Here is a 14,984-nt window from a genome sequence, read left to right as displayed (position 1 = left end):
AATTGTCTCTAAAACCTTCACAGGTATCGATAAATTACTGACACTTCAATAACTTGTGAAATACTTGCTCTTGTGCCTATGAAAGGCAACAGTTTACCATGTCCCTCTTTTAGAAGCCCATTACTTTAATGGAGGACAATTCAAACTCAAAGAATTTACAGTTTCCCCCATGGCGGTGGCCAGCAAGAAATTGCCTGGTAACGTCAGCTCACTCAGATTGCTCTGAGGAATTAATGAGTTTCCTCACGTAATGGTGCTAAATGGATTTTTACCCCCCACTCTTCTCCTGGCCAGGGATCAAAGTATTTCTTCTCTCTGCTGTGGCTTGTCTGCCCTCTTCTGGCCTCAAGTTGTCATGAGGTCAAGTCATATTGCCGCAACATTGTATATGAATATGTGTCATTTCAAATCAAACAAACCCATATGGGGTTATTTATATAGTTTCAAGCTTGAAATATGTATAAATCTAGCCATTCTTGCAGTCTATTTGGGATCATTTCTATAAAATTAATAAATACTGTAAAGATGAGACTTATTACTCATTTTGCATAAAACCACTTCAAGGACTCCTTGAACTCCCCGAGAAAAGCCTGGGTGCCCCTGGGCCCCACTTTAAGAATTACTGCTGGAGACATAAAAAAGAAGAGAAAAAAAACACTCTAGCATTAATGGATCATTAAAGCCATCAGATTGTCAGAGAGAGAGATAAATGGCTGTAGCATGAAGTGTTTAATAAAGTAATCTTTGATAACTAATGAGGCTGTTTCTAAGATCAGTCCAAACATCCAATCAATCACAAAAAAAAAAAGTATAAAGTGGAAAAGAAATGAATTAACAATCAAGGCAGCAGACTCCATGGTTCACCACCCATAAGCTATTTCTAAGATCTGGATCTGAGTTTTAGCATGATCTTTATGACAAACATACTTCCCTATTAGAGGACAGAAAATAAAAAAAAGAGGAAAAGTAAAAAGCTCTCGGAGTTGAAACCATCACCAGACGCCACTGCAGCGGTATTTTTTAACCCGTGCCTAGGAGCTGCGCCCGTTGCTAAACCACTTATTAAAACTCAGCAAAGCCAAGTGCTATAAAGACAGAAGGCGAGCAGCTTGTTATTATTCTTTCTGAGAGGTGAACAGGCTGAGATCAATGGCTGCAGTGGTTTCCCCTCACCACAACTATGTCACAGTAAAGCACAAAGGGCCACGAGGCTCCAAACCATACAGTCACAGATATTAAATATTGCAGGGGCCTTTGAAAACAGCTGCCAAGAATAATTTCCCACATGTAACATTTCCCACCAAAGCCAAAGAGTCATAGTGGCCATATTCTGTGCCCCACCAAACCCTAAATGGGCTTCGACTACTATGACAGAGTATCAATGGAAAATCAGATCCAATTTATGAATAAGGAGTCCATTTGAAGCTTGTGAAACGTATTGCAGATTAGTCATTTAGTTTTGTACGACTAATGGGGCACGACCCATATAGCAAGTGAAATGCGGCTAAAAATACCAGTGAATGAGAAAGGAAAAGCTGCTATGGGGATAAACATCTGTTTTTGTTAAAGTGGGTGGAGTCTGTTGAGGCCCCCCCATCAGTTGTTGCTTATCTGTTTTATAGCACACTGAGGTACCGTGTTAATGATGAAGAGGCTGAATCCTCTCCAGCCTCCTCATCACCCCGATCTCTCTGATATGTGTACTGCTCTCCAAGCAGTGAGGAGGACCGACCAGTCCTGCTGTTGTTTCCACTTCAGACGGCTAAATGCAGAATTTTAGTGCCGGACAGATACAGCTGCATGTCAGATGGCATTTTAGCACAGTAAAGAATACAATGAAGGTTTATTTCCTGAGCACAGTTAGTGAAATGTTGTATCATTCACGTGCGGTGTGGGGAAGCTTTCAGTCGGTAATGACACCTGCAGTACACAATGTACACACACTTGCCCTCTGCTGAGTGGTGAAAGTCACAACGATTAAACATACGTGGGGACACAAAATGCATTCCAGTCATACATTCTCACTATGAACATTAAAGAAAAACGTGTCTCTTTTTATGAAAACACCAGGAAGAACATGGAGCGTCACATCTGTGAGAAAAGCAGGGATCTGTTCATCTTGAGAATACTTTGGTGAATGATGTGATTACACCAATTTTCTTGGCCATTCAATACAGCATCAGCTCTGAGCCACGGGACTGCACTGCATCTGGCCTCCTTATGATCAAGTGAAGTAATTCAATGCAATTCTCGTTCTGTTTTGGTTGAGGCCAAATGAGACTCACATCCATCACGCAAATTATGTGCAAAATGACTCTACGCCCCGGGATAAATAGAACACACAGGAAACAAATACGCACTTAACAACTGGGCTGTCATCCTCCCCCACAGCTGTGCTATCAAACTGTGAACTGTTATGATAATGATACTGAGCCAGCTATTCTACACTACATCTGTGAATCACGAATAACTCACATTTATGTCACAACATGTTGCCAACAATAATGGCAGTGCCACAACAAAAGTAATTCAGAAATGGCCATCATCAAGGAAGCGTCACAAAATTGTCAATTTACCTGAAAAGATGACAGAAATGGCAAATTAAACTGTAGAAACATGGCGGTGGACTCTGAAGAGGACCCGCTTCCCATGTAGCTATGAAGGGCCCATGTTAAGCGGACCAAAACAAAACGATTCTTAGTTTCAGCTGATTATACGCTAATGAAAAAATAGATGTGAATATCAAATTACATACTGTATCTGTCAATAGGTTGAAATGCTACACACTGGCTCTTTAAGCCCCGGTATTTAAATGTATGAGAACTACAGGTAGATTCTTGTATAAAATGTCAATGAGAGAAAGAACTCAAACTTAAAATGCTGATGTATAGAAAGTATATCACATGAGATATGCTTTAATATTATTTGTTGCACCTACAGCCAGGGTTGCAAAATTCCAGGAATATTCAAAGTTGGAAACTTTCCACGGGAATTAACGGGAATATACGGGAATTAACAGGAATACATTGTCAATGTTTGCATGCATGTCATAAGCAGACATGCATGCAAAGATTTATAAAACAACTTTTAAAAATGACATTTTTGACATTTTGTGAGTAGAACTTTATTCTTTCATCGAACAACAAAAACATGAACGTTGAATAAAAAAAGGTGTATTCCCTATGATCACCACCCCCAAACCCAGTGTGTTTTTCCCTGAATCCTTTCAGGTCTAAATGCTTTCTTCCTGGACCTCATCAACGTCCTCCTCACTGCTGTAAAAAGTTAGTCTACTGTATACAAATAAACTTGGTATTAAAATGAACATGGCTTCAGTTTACCAAGTAATCAATATGCTATATGACAAACAGTGTTGGGAAAGTTCACTTTCTACATGAACTAGTTCAGTTCATAGTTCACAATTCAAAATGTTGAACTAAGTTCACAACTAGTTCAGTTATTTTTTCAATATGTTGCGAGCTATAATTGAAATCTCTGTCTGCAATACCGCTCTTGGCCTCTACTCAACTCGGCGCTCTCACACTTGCCAGGCATAGGGCGGAAAGTTCAGACGCAACACTGATGACAAAGACGTTCAAAAACAACAGAACGTTTTATGTTTACGTTTATGTTTCTGGCAGACAATGTTCCCAACCAGCTGCATTCAGGGTCCAGCTGAGCTAGGCGTGCATAGTCTTGTTCTCAACTATATTTAAGTTCCCTGTTATATGCTTTTGCAAAAAAACTTAGGCAAATTTTTTTTTTTTTTCAAAATTCCCCAAATTCCAAAATACAACCCAGTACACATCACCACAAGGGTAGACCAGAGGTCTGAGGCCAACCAGGAGCTCCTCCATCTGTTCACTGCTCAGATATTTGACATTAAGATATACCGTCAACTTTGCATGCTCAGTTTGTGAGCTTGTGTGACGCAAAACTAATAGATCACATCCGTAAACATTATGGACCTCTACTCATCCCATGAAAGCACAATGTCATATGAAAACACACAATATTTATTGTTTGCTCGTGGGTGACCTTGTCATATCTGATCACAAGTGGACACACATTTAAATAATCTTTATATTTGATATTATACATATTTACAAAACCACATCTAAATCTGTATTTACATGTTATCTTATGTAATGCACAGGGTGCAAAAGCACAAATTTGCATCAAGGGACAGCACAGTTTGCAAAATGTTTCCACATCAAGAAGCAGTTGAGATTTCCATTTTCTGGAAAGTAGAAAACAATAAGGGAACCTTTTCTCAAGCGTTGTCGTTTCTTTATGTTACATCAGTGAAGTGCAAATAACTTTTAGATGTCCACCTACCTGTACACCTTGACACACTAAAAAAGGGAGGAGAGGGGTTTGTCCAGTACAAGTTGCCAGGTCCTGATCTCTGAAAACAACTCCCTGGATAAACATGTTTGGGCAATTTAGATGAGTAACTACAGAGCATACTCAGTTAAATATTATCTGGGTAAATAATATAAAAGAACAAGTGTTATCAATTGCATAGAAGCTGCAATTCAGTTGAGTTGTAACTCAAGGCAGGCGCTACCATCTCAGTCCCACCCAGAGCGTCCTGCCCTTTGATCTTCAGGTTGACAAACTTGATCTTCCAGCTGTTATTCTCCAGTGGGGAGCGGATGAGGCCAAAGATTTGCTCAAAAATTCCCAGACAGGCTTTGTCTCTGTGGATGGTCCCAGCTACAGCCACCAGTACCTGGCCGTGGGGGGAGGCCAGCGTCCTGAGGCCATGAGGCTGCAGATTGGGACTGAGGAGGAGGTGTTCTTCCCTGGTCAAGGCTAACAGACGGAGGCTAACCAGTTCAGCTCCAAGGAAATCCTCGATCTGTCCACTGCCAGCTCTGGGAAAGAGAGAACGGCTGTTATAGTTTATAACAAAATTATTATTAAATTATTTTAAAACAAAAAGGTCAATTTCAAGCCCACATGTGTAGAATGGTTATGCTCCTAGCCAATCTTTTAAATTAATCTGCATGCATTTTTGCTTGCAGAACAATTTGACAATTGGTGAAACCAAGTCCTGCCCCAGACAAGTCACTGATGCAAACACAGAGAAGCCAACAACCACACATCCCCAGCAGCCTGATCTCCATTCCTTTACTGTTAATGACATGACCTGGAGAGGAGGTGTAGCTTCACATCTGGCCAGAAGTGTTGCGGCCCCCAGTCCTGAGGCGGCTGGCCCAGCGAGGGGTTGTGACTGTTTAGGAGTTGGAAGAACCACTGGCAGAACTGCTGGCCAAGTACCAGTGGGTCAAAGGCCACCTCAGCCTTCACCTCTGTGGTCGGTCTCGGTCTAGTCTCATCCGTCTGCAATGAGAAATGAGACATTATTGGTTTACTCAAATACAGTGTCAACAAATTATGCCTTGACTACTTTTTAGTAGACGTGTTCCAATAACATATGCTTGCCGTTAGCAGCTGATCGACAACCTAATGAAGTACCACCATCTTACCTAAACGATACCTCCAAATATGCAACCACGTCAACACATAACGGATGGCTGAGCTGACCTGCTGTCCATACCTTCCCAGACGACCAAAGCTCCAGTGTCCTTTTCACCAGCTGGTGTTTCTCGCTGTTGGGGGGCATCACCACACCCTCTTTGGCCAGGTACTTGAATATGAGGTCGCGAAAAACCTTCTTCCTTTTCAGGAGCTCCTGGGCATTGCTAGTGAAGGTGAGGATGGTTTTCATGGCCTCTATATAAACAAATGAACATACTTATATCCATTGGGCAAAGCGGAAATTATGACACATTTAATAATGGAGTATAATTAACAACTGTTGATGTTAGTAGCGACAGATACAGTAGCTAACGTGTTTCTTGCTAACTTATTCAGATTGAAAGCATACGATACCTGTATAACTTTCCACAACTATCATCTTATTCGTGACTGTGTCACACAGCGATAGTAAGTGGTCATCCGACATTAACTTCAGGATCTTTGCACATCCAGAGCGCTCTGTTTCTGACAGGCCTGACATTTTCGACACCGCAAAACAAAACTTCCTCCATTCGTAACCAACTATAAATGTGTCCGTGTGGGAACATGTTATAGAAGAAAACCTTTCCGCATGAAACCTTGGCTATATCCGGCAAGATAGGAGGCTGCATTTAAGGCTGTAGGAATTAATGCCATCGGTGAATTAAATACACACGAACAACCCCCTTACCAATAAAATGCATTTTTAAATATTCGTGAAAGAATAAAAAGAAGAAGAAGAAAGATAGAAAGATAGAAAGATAGATAGATTTTGGGATAAACCGGTGAGGTGATAATTACAGTTATGTATTGCAATGGCAATATAACAATGGAACATTTCATCCAGGACAAAAAAGGCAAAAGGGGGGTTTATAGAGGAAATCATGAATGCAATAATAATATAGATGATGGATGTTATGATATATAAGTTGGTACATATACGAGGAGCACCTGAAGGCATCATGAGACAAGACAGCTAGCTTAACTGAGGCAGCTAATATGGGCTAGCATCGTTCTCATTGCACATACATGGATAGCTTGCGCAATGATGGTGTACTGTCGGTGTTGCTGGGTAATTCACCTGCAAGATAAGCGACCTTTCAGCCGGCGACGTACGAGACTTAACGTTATGTATTAACAGACATGTTTTAATTAACAGAACTAAGCGGAGCAGCTGTGCAATTTGAAATTGTAACGTTACAGCCGAATTAAGCACTTGGGAGTCGTTCGCTGAGAGGTAACGTCCTGTTTTCATTTGCTAATAATGTGTCCGCAGTAGCTCGTCAACTCCATTCCGTGACGTTATATCCAGCGTTAAGTAGTGCTTCTCACATGCCACTGAACGAGTTGTGTAAGTAACTGATAATACTCGTATGTGTACAATACAGTAGTATTCCTTTGCCGAACTCCATACAAAACTTTGGGAATTAAATACAACGTCCGCCTCTCTTGTTGGTAACGATTGACGTCCTAGCAATGAAACAACTTTCTTCTGAAACACTACGTGTCATTCTTCAATTCGGTATTCTCGCACAACCTTACAGTGGCCCACACATTCTTAATTAAAATAAATAGATCATTCCAGATTTACTGCTTGGTTTGTCTGCAGTCATCCACCATCAACATCTGAAAGACGTTAGTATGACTGTCATTTGACTTGGCAGGTGAATGTATTTGCAAAAGGAAAACAGTATCGTAGTGGGAAATTCTAAAATGTGTTTTACTCCATTGACGACAACATGTGTTGAGAAACCAGGACAACTTTGTACTTTGACCTATTATCACAAACATCAACATGCAGTGCGGTTTGATTCAGCCCATGATGCCTAGATTCATATTGACTGACTGCTGGCTTTAAACTGTGTCACAATGAATGAGGAACTGTCATTGGCTAACTTCAGACAAAAATCAGTTACACAAATTTCACATAGTTGAAATCCACACCACATTGGCCTGCTTTCAACACAAGAAGATGTGAAATGAGCTGAGAGGAATTTGAAACAGTAATTTCCAATGTCAGGGAAATATAGTTCCTTTCCTCTAAATAATCACTTCTATAAGTTATAATGGACTTTGATATTGCTGGTTCAATCTTGCATATATGCACATACACTTGCATGAATGAATACACAACACAGGATGCACTTGCACATCTAGACTAGACACATACACGCAAAGACCAAAGCTTAACATTTCTCTCTAAGATCAACATAATTTACAAGAAAAGTAGAAAAAGCTCAGCCAATTTCCTCTTGGCAGCAAAAGCATGAACCTCTTTCCCTCTTGTCTTCCCTTTTATTTCTGCAGATGGAGGAGTTCAAGAGCAGTACTCTGGGCCGGGTAACGGTCTACTCTATCCAGGGCTGCCCACACTGTGTGCAGGCTAAAGCCACCCTTGGACGTTTGGGAGTACCGGTATGTGACGTGGATCTGGGAAGGCATCCAGAGCTAAGAGCCAGGGTCAAGGAGCTGACAGGACGCAGCTCTGTCCCTCAGATCTTCTTCAACAATATTCATATTGGGGGCAACGATGACCTCCAGAAAATGGTGAGAAGGAGTGGAAAACACCTAAAGATATGACTTCCTCTTTTTGAACACTAGCAGACTTAGTGTAATGTTTTTTTGTTTTTTTTAAGGGTGTAAAGAAAACTCTAATTTCATGCACTATTATTCAAAATTGTGTTAAAACTCAAATTTCATATATATGGCGATTGGCATAATGTTGAAATATGTGATTGATCGGCTTCACCCCCCTCAGATTGCTGAGGAGCTTCAAAGGTTGGTGAATCTGGTCAAGAAAGAGCCTCTTCCAGCAGACGCTCCACCACTACCAGAGGAGGGTCAGGCGGAGGACATGGCTGGAGAGACTGATGAAGGTGAGGGGCTTCATTGAGCTGACACAAAGTACAGCGTTTTTGCTTTTTCCAGATCACTTAATTGCTTTCAAATGTTAAACAGAGAATTCTATAATCGGTGAATTCTTTAGTCTTGAATGGTTTATCCTTATCTTAATCTTAATGGACCGTTCTTGGTGTTTTTATAATTTACAGGGTTTTCCGCGTCATTTTTAGGTGTTTTGTTTGAAACGAGCAGTATCCGATTGGTTTAGTCTGCTTAAAAAATGGGTTGTCAACTTGTGAAATGAACCATACGGATGGGGAAACTTGTGAGGCATTGGATTTACTATATCTATAGTTTACAACTATTGTTGATATGGGCACCGTGGTATGTTTAGGTAACGGCATCATATGTGATTATAAAGCTCATAGCACATACTTAAGATGTTGCCATGTTGAACATCCCTTGAACATGTATGTTAAAATGGAGACTAAATTAAGGTTATTTTCCATTAATTTGTCCTTCTTGGTCCTTCCTGAAAAAAATAAAATAAGGAGTAGCTACAAGCTGTCTTAATTCAGGTGCTTCCTTTTCCCTCAATCTAATGTGTTTTTGCACAAATGTTGGACAGCACATATTCTTTCATACGTGCAAGTATGAACATGTGTATTTTTGTGTGTTTGTACATGTGTGGCTTGGCATATTCCTGCCCTCACAGAGTTTATGTGTGAGAAAGATGAGTTTGCAGACCTGGTAGAGGACCTCAAACATGGCAATGTGATTGGGACTCATAGGAGGGGACTGACATTGTACAAAAAGAGCTTCTCATGTGACCAACTGGTCGACTGGCTGCAGAGAGAGAAGGGCATGGGTAAGTAAGGCTGTAGACCTGCAGTGAAACAGGCTTTTAGTGTTGTGTACATTTTATTAGATCTGGAAACTCACTGAACTGTCTCAAAGTGATTCATACAAAGTACAGTTTAAATCCAGATCCGTCAACTCTTGACTGTGGCCATGTGTGTGCTAGCCAGGGCCGAGGCCTGTAGTACTGGCCAAGCATTGTTGCAGAAGAAGTACATGGTCAGTGTCCGTGGAGGTGGGCAGCAGGATGGCTGTTTTGGAGAAGGGAAAGATGCACTGTACAGGCTGCTGGAGGATGACCCTCATTCAGCCCTCAACGCAGGACAGACGGCAGCCTGCAGTCCCATCCAGGGTAGGTCAGGACTGGATCAGGCTCGGACATGCCGACTGGTGTCCTCCAATGCTCTCTAACTCCCGTCCTTTCTATGCTGCTGGCTTGGTATATGAGGACCCATTTGGGTTTGCTTTGGTTTGTGTATTATGTCAGTGAGCTTAGTGGTGGGAGGAACTGAAGTAGGGCTTTGTGATATATCTGTTATATGGCCTCTGATTTAAAAAAAGAAAGAACAACGTATATCATTCTACCAGTACCCTAAACTTCCTCTATAATGCAGTTTGAGCATAAAAGTCCATGCTTCACCTTGAACGTACACAAAAAAATAATGTTTGTGTGTTTTATAATATATTGCATAATAAATGTTTCGGTACATTTTAATTTAAATCAGAACCATGAAAACTCCTAAATTGATTCTTATAGAAACTGAAGAAATGCGGAAAAAAATGCCCTCAATATGAATATATCACTAAAGCCCTATTTCAACACCATGTTTTCTTTCTGCAGGTTTGGTGTCACCTTTTGACAGATGAATTGATTTCTTAAATGTTTCTTGTTCTGTGGTGGTGGTAAGACATATTGCCTGGCTCTGTATTGTATTTCTACCTGAATGTTGCACACCTCTGGAGGCGAACTAACAAGCTAATCCGTGTTGTACAACACAGAGGGGATTATAATCTCTGGTGTTATGCTTGGCGATTTCTCTTTCTCTCGGATTTATCAGCAATGCTCTCTTTCCTCATCGGTAATATGTTCTAATGATAATGTAACTTGTTCTACATCCAGGTTAACCTGATCTTTATTTCACAGCTACTTTAAATATGCACTTATGTTATAGAGCCCAATTTAAACCCCCAAATTGTGTTTTAGTTCATTGTAAGGTTTTAAAATCTGTCTATAAACTTTGTGTTTTTGTTTTTAAATCGATCCAATATTTGTCAACATTTTGGGGTTATGCTAACACAGTTGCTCTTATCATTCAGATATAGAAAATGCTCTTGGACTTGTCAAACATGAACCATCTTTCTCTCTCTTTCTCAGCTGCTGAACTCTCTTTGCTTGTACGGGAGTTGATTCTGAAATTGTTCTCTGAGCATCTCTCTGCTGATGGCAAGGTAACGTCCTCATTAACTCATAGCTTCTGACGCACAGTGTGCTCAATATTTGTTGTTGTTATTTTTTTACTACACGATCATCTGTACATTGGTATGACTAAACTAAATAACTAAATGGGTCTGTGTTGTACTCGTTCCCACAGTCTGTGGACTACAAGGCCATGTCGGTGAACCCCTCCTTTGAGCGCTACTGTGAGCTAGCCATTCAGCTACAGAGGGTAGAGCTGCTCTCACTGAGTCGGGAGGAGAAACTGGCCTTCTTCATCAACATCTACAATGCCTTGGTCATCCACGGGTACCTACGCCTGGGGGCCCCCACCAACATGTGGCAAAGATACAGAGTAGGCTGCACTAACCCCCATACCTGACCACGTTCCACAGAGTCCCAATAGAGTTTCCTGAACCCTTGTAGCCCATCGACTGCTTGGCCTCTTCCTTTATGGTCAGCAGTGGTGCATTATCAGAAAAGGTGTCTTTTAACAAAACCATTAAACTTGTTTGGAAATACTTGTGCTGCAAAAGTATGTAAAGAAAACAATAATGCTCAGATGATATTTCTATATTGAAGCCGAGTATGACCATTGTTGGTGCTGATTTACAGTATTTTACATCCAGATTCCAATGTAAAGATAAAGCATCTATACTAAGTGGCCTTATTTAACTTTGTGTTGTATCACATGTACTTAAGCAGCAACAGATGACATTGCATTGAAACCATTTTTGTTTCCTGTCCCGTTTAAAGTTCTTCAACTATGTGAGCTACCTGATTGGAGGAGAAGTGTTCACATTACAGGACATTGAGAATGGAGTTCTGAGAGGGAACAGAAAAGGTGTCGCACAGCTTCTAAGGCCCTTCTCCAAAACAGACCCGCGACTACAAGTATTCACACATGCTGTTAAATCCCAGCTGAACATGTAACTGATTCACAGATGACACTTTTATGCAAAATAAGTAATGTAATGTTGAATTCCAATTCCCTTGTTGTCCTCTAGGTGGCCCTTCCAGATGCTGAGCCCCTCATTCACTTTGCCTTGAACTGTGGCGCAAAGGGCTGCCCGCCAATTAAAACGTACACGCCACAGGTAAGGAGATTTTCTTTAAATGATTACGGGGTATATTGGGTATCGACAACCTATCTGGTAAATATTAGGAGATCAAATGGTCCCAAATCCCTTTTGATCTACTCAACCCTATCAGGACATTGACGGCCAGCTCCGCACAGCAGCTGAGGCCTTCTTGGAGAACGACGACGCCTGTTTGGTGGATTCTGGGAAAAGAGAAGTGCGACTCAGTCAGATATTCAAGTGGTACAAAGCTGACTTTGGAGGAACAGATGAAAAGGTAGTTTTGACCCCCAATCACTGTTGTGGTCTTATTCACAGACGTAATGTTGCAGCTGGTAAATGCGGGGTTGATTTTATTACTTAATATACAGCTTTAACGATAATACTCTATTATAATATATTTCTTGATTTAGATTTTGTATTGTGGAAAGTGATTAGCACCTGAAGTTATCAAATAAATGATTGGAGTAAAAGGTACAAAGTAGAAATGATCCAGAAATGGAAGAAAAAAAACTTTGAGATACTTTATTAGGACCAGTACTTGACTAAATCCACTTCATGTCACAATCCATGATTTACAAATGACTGTCGCACTGGTGGAAAGGGATGGTGGTATAAAAATACAAATATCTCCTTCAAATAACCGTCAACCCAACCTGGAACCTCACCGTGTGTTTTCTCCTCCACCTTTGCTCTCTTGTAGCTGCTGAAGTGGGTGGTGGAGCACATGGGGGACTCTCCGAAGAAGACCACCCTGGAGGGGGTCCTGTCTGCTGGGAAGACCAAAGTCAGCTTCCTCCCTTACGACTGGAGCACCAACAGTTCCCACTGAGCATGGACGCACACACACACACACACACACACACACACATGCATGCATCCACACACACACACACACACACACGTCCAGCTCCATGCTACGTCTCTTTGCATCGGTCTGCATTCTACGCTGCATCCACTAAAAACCAGGTTGATGATGTGCTTGTCAATCCTCTGGTCCTCAACCATGCAAATGTTTTTTATACAAAAGAAACCCTTTAAATCCAAGTGGTGAGGGGCACATTTGCACTGTACCATCAAAATATACTTCTCTTGTAGGCTTATCCAAGCTTTAAGGTCTTCCTGTTAGCACCTACCTATGTTTTGGAAGTTGTATACAAGTTGTACATGCAACTTTTACTAGTTTGAAGTAACAGCAGAGAGCCTTCAGAAATGAAATTGCACACTGAACTTGGTCCTGCAGCAGCATAACTAATGGGATGAGATGCACATTAAGCATGTTATTGACTTCCGTTATTAAAATCCCATGTAAAATGTCAAAGCCTGAACATTTCCCAAGTTATTGAAAAAAAAAAAAAAAATTTAAATAAAAATTAACACAGAGCTAACGGACGGCATTCTTTTTAATAATTTTAACAACAATCACCACCATGGCTTCCGTGATCTCCAGTCCTAATCTTCAACCACTATGTCAACAACTCAGGGGTCCTGGATTATCGCGATCTTCCTGGTCCAATCCAATGTTCGTTGGGCTGTTTTACGCGCAGCTTTTAAACAGCAGAACGTGCAAACGCTGCCTCGACGAGCCATTTCGAAACCCTTTGCACTTCCAAACGTGCTCATTCGTGTTTACGGGCTGCGGAAGCGAGTCCGTCATTCTAATCTGCGGATGTAAACAAGCAGATTTTGTTTTCTAGAGGGAAAGAAAGTAATAGCTGTTCCGTTTTAAAGCTTAATGGAAATGGCACATTAGTGTATCATCCAAAGACCTGGACGGTAAATACTCAAATTAAAACACAACTTTTCTTGTGGCTCTGAAAAGTCTAATTTTAAAAGATTGTTAAATAAATGTATGATTAAGTTCCTTCTCTGACCCAGGTGTCGAGCTATTTTCCATTGGACAGACACAATGCTGTTAGGTGCTGCTACTGTCACTCATCCTCCAAATCGATAGCCGCAGATTGGACTGGAACTGTATTGAGGTGCGGTGGCTCGTCTCAAACTCGTTCTTGTTTTGAACGCAGATTGTTTTGTTCGTTTTGATTCCTAACTTATTTCTTCCCTCCTTCGTGTGAACATACATGGTTGTTCACCCCTCTTTTGGATCCAGGTCTTCCATTTGAAATTGGAAAAGAGCTACTGATGTTTTTGTAAAAGATATAGGAAATATTTTTAATCATCAACAGTTTTTTGTATTTATTTAATTCTACATCCCTGATACTTTGCATGTTTATCACCAAATGTTAATGCTGTTGAGACATATTTGTGAAATGTTCACTGTTGGTCAGGAAACTGAAATCAATTCTGTCTGTCTTTTCTTCAGTAGTCATGAGTATATCAAATTGTGTTGATTAGTTTGCAGTTTTTTTGGGGTGTGTCGAGTTAAGACCTTTTTTTTCCGTCATTGAGATTCAACTAAATAATGTTTCCATATTACCTAGCCTTAAGTTTGTTAGACTTCCTTTTTAACACAAATCCTCCAGTGTGACGGCCACTGTATATGACTAAGGAGGGTGTGGCTCGGACGAACCCTTTCTTATGCCGCCTTGGTTTCCATAATTCAAGAATTTTCTTATCTCAGGTCCAAAGTAAATGAGAGTAGAAACAATACTGAGTGGCTTGATGTCATCAATGCACTGTATGATGCAGTCTGCACAGTCCATAATCTTTTAAAGACAGTCATGCACATTACTATAACTGTTGGTTTCTTTGTCCTTGAGCTGCACCCAATCACAAGGTGAGATAAGCACGTCTTAAAACTGGAAAGCATTTGCTGCACAAGATATGAGAAAAGTCTCCAATTTTAAATGGCGGCCTGTAGCAGTAGCCTCTAAGCTCAGCCAGAAGGAATACTTGGACCTCAACACTCATCCTCCCAATTAGACCATTAAGTGTCAGTTAGACCCTGATATCGGAATAAATGTGTGCAATAGATTTAAAACATCAACTCGACTAAAGACAGTAAAAGTGCACCGTTGGCTTCACTGCACTTTGAGTGGACGGAAAAAAAGGTTTTTGTTTACCTATATTGATAATCCATGTACTTCTTCAAAATTACCTCATGTATCAGGAACATGTGATGCAAAATGTTTTTTAAATTCTAATATAATCTATGTTCCTCATTCCTTGGGGTTAACAATAAAGCAATATGTTTATGAATGGTAAATATGCAATGCTGAACTAAAAAAATAAAATACATTTGTCTCACTTTGTCTCTTTTACTCCATCTTATTGCATGTAACAGA

The 14,984-nt window shown here is 40.7% G+C and overlaps 2 protein-coding genes across 5 annotated transcripts; one reads left to right on the top strand and one right to left on the bottom strand.

The window, feature by feature from the left end:
- Positions 1–4,000: 4,000 nt before the first annotated feature.
- On the bottom strand, positions 4,001–6,123 carry c21h3orf38 (chromosome 21 C3orf38 homolog). Its single transcript, XM_034561486.1, has 4 exons — positions 5,902–6,123; positions 5,567–5,742; positions 5,156–5,349; positions 4,001–4,880 (listed from the first exon to the last, which is right to left on the bottom strand). Exons 1-4 carry the CDS (start codon positions 6,026–6,028, stop codon positions 4,517–4,519), a joined length of 861 nt encoding a protein of 286 aa, XP_034417377.1. The 5' UTR covers positions 6,029–6,123; the 3' UTR covers positions 4,001–4,516.
- Positions 6,124–6,482: 359 nt separating this feature from the next.
- Positions 6,483–14,946, top strand: zgc:152951 (uncharacterized protein LOC569013 homolog). Of its 4 annotated transcripts, XM_034561542.1 has the most exons (12): positions 6,483–6,598; positions 6,686–6,763; positions 7,834–8,073; positions 8,285–8,402; positions 9,083–9,235; positions 9,392–9,577; positions 10,601–10,674; positions 10,818–11,015; positions 11,417–11,554; positions 11,668–11,757; positions 11,873–12,016; positions 12,443–14,946. In XM_034561542.1, exons 3-12 carry the CDS (start codon positions 7,834–7,836, stop codon positions 12,569–12,571), a joined length of 1,470 nt encoding a protein of 489 aa, XP_034417433.1. In that variant the 5' UTR covers positions 6,483–6,598; positions 6,686–6,763; the 3' UTR covers positions 12,572–14,946. The 4 variants fall into 4 exon arrangements, with proteins under 4 accessions (XP_034417433.1, XP_034417435.1, XP_034417432.1 ...); XM_034561541.1 differs by having other exon boundaries at positions 6,501–6,763; XM_034561543.1 differs by lacking the exons at positions 6,483–6,598; positions 6,686–6,763 and adding an exon at positions 6,764–6,877.
- Positions 14,947–14,984: the final 38 nt, after the last annotated feature.

The sequence above is a fragment of the Cyclopterus lumpus genome, chromosome 21 (genome assembly GCF_009769545.1).
Source record: "Cyclopterus lumpus isolate fCycLum1 chromosome 21, fCycLum1.pri, whole genome shotgun sequence".
In the NCBI taxonomy this organism is placed as follows: domain Eukaryota; kingdom Metazoa; phylum Chordata; class Actinopteri; order Perciformes; family Cyclopteridae; genus Cyclopterus; species Cyclopterus lumpus.
This window is presented reverse-complemented; position numbering and strand designations above follow the sequence as displayed.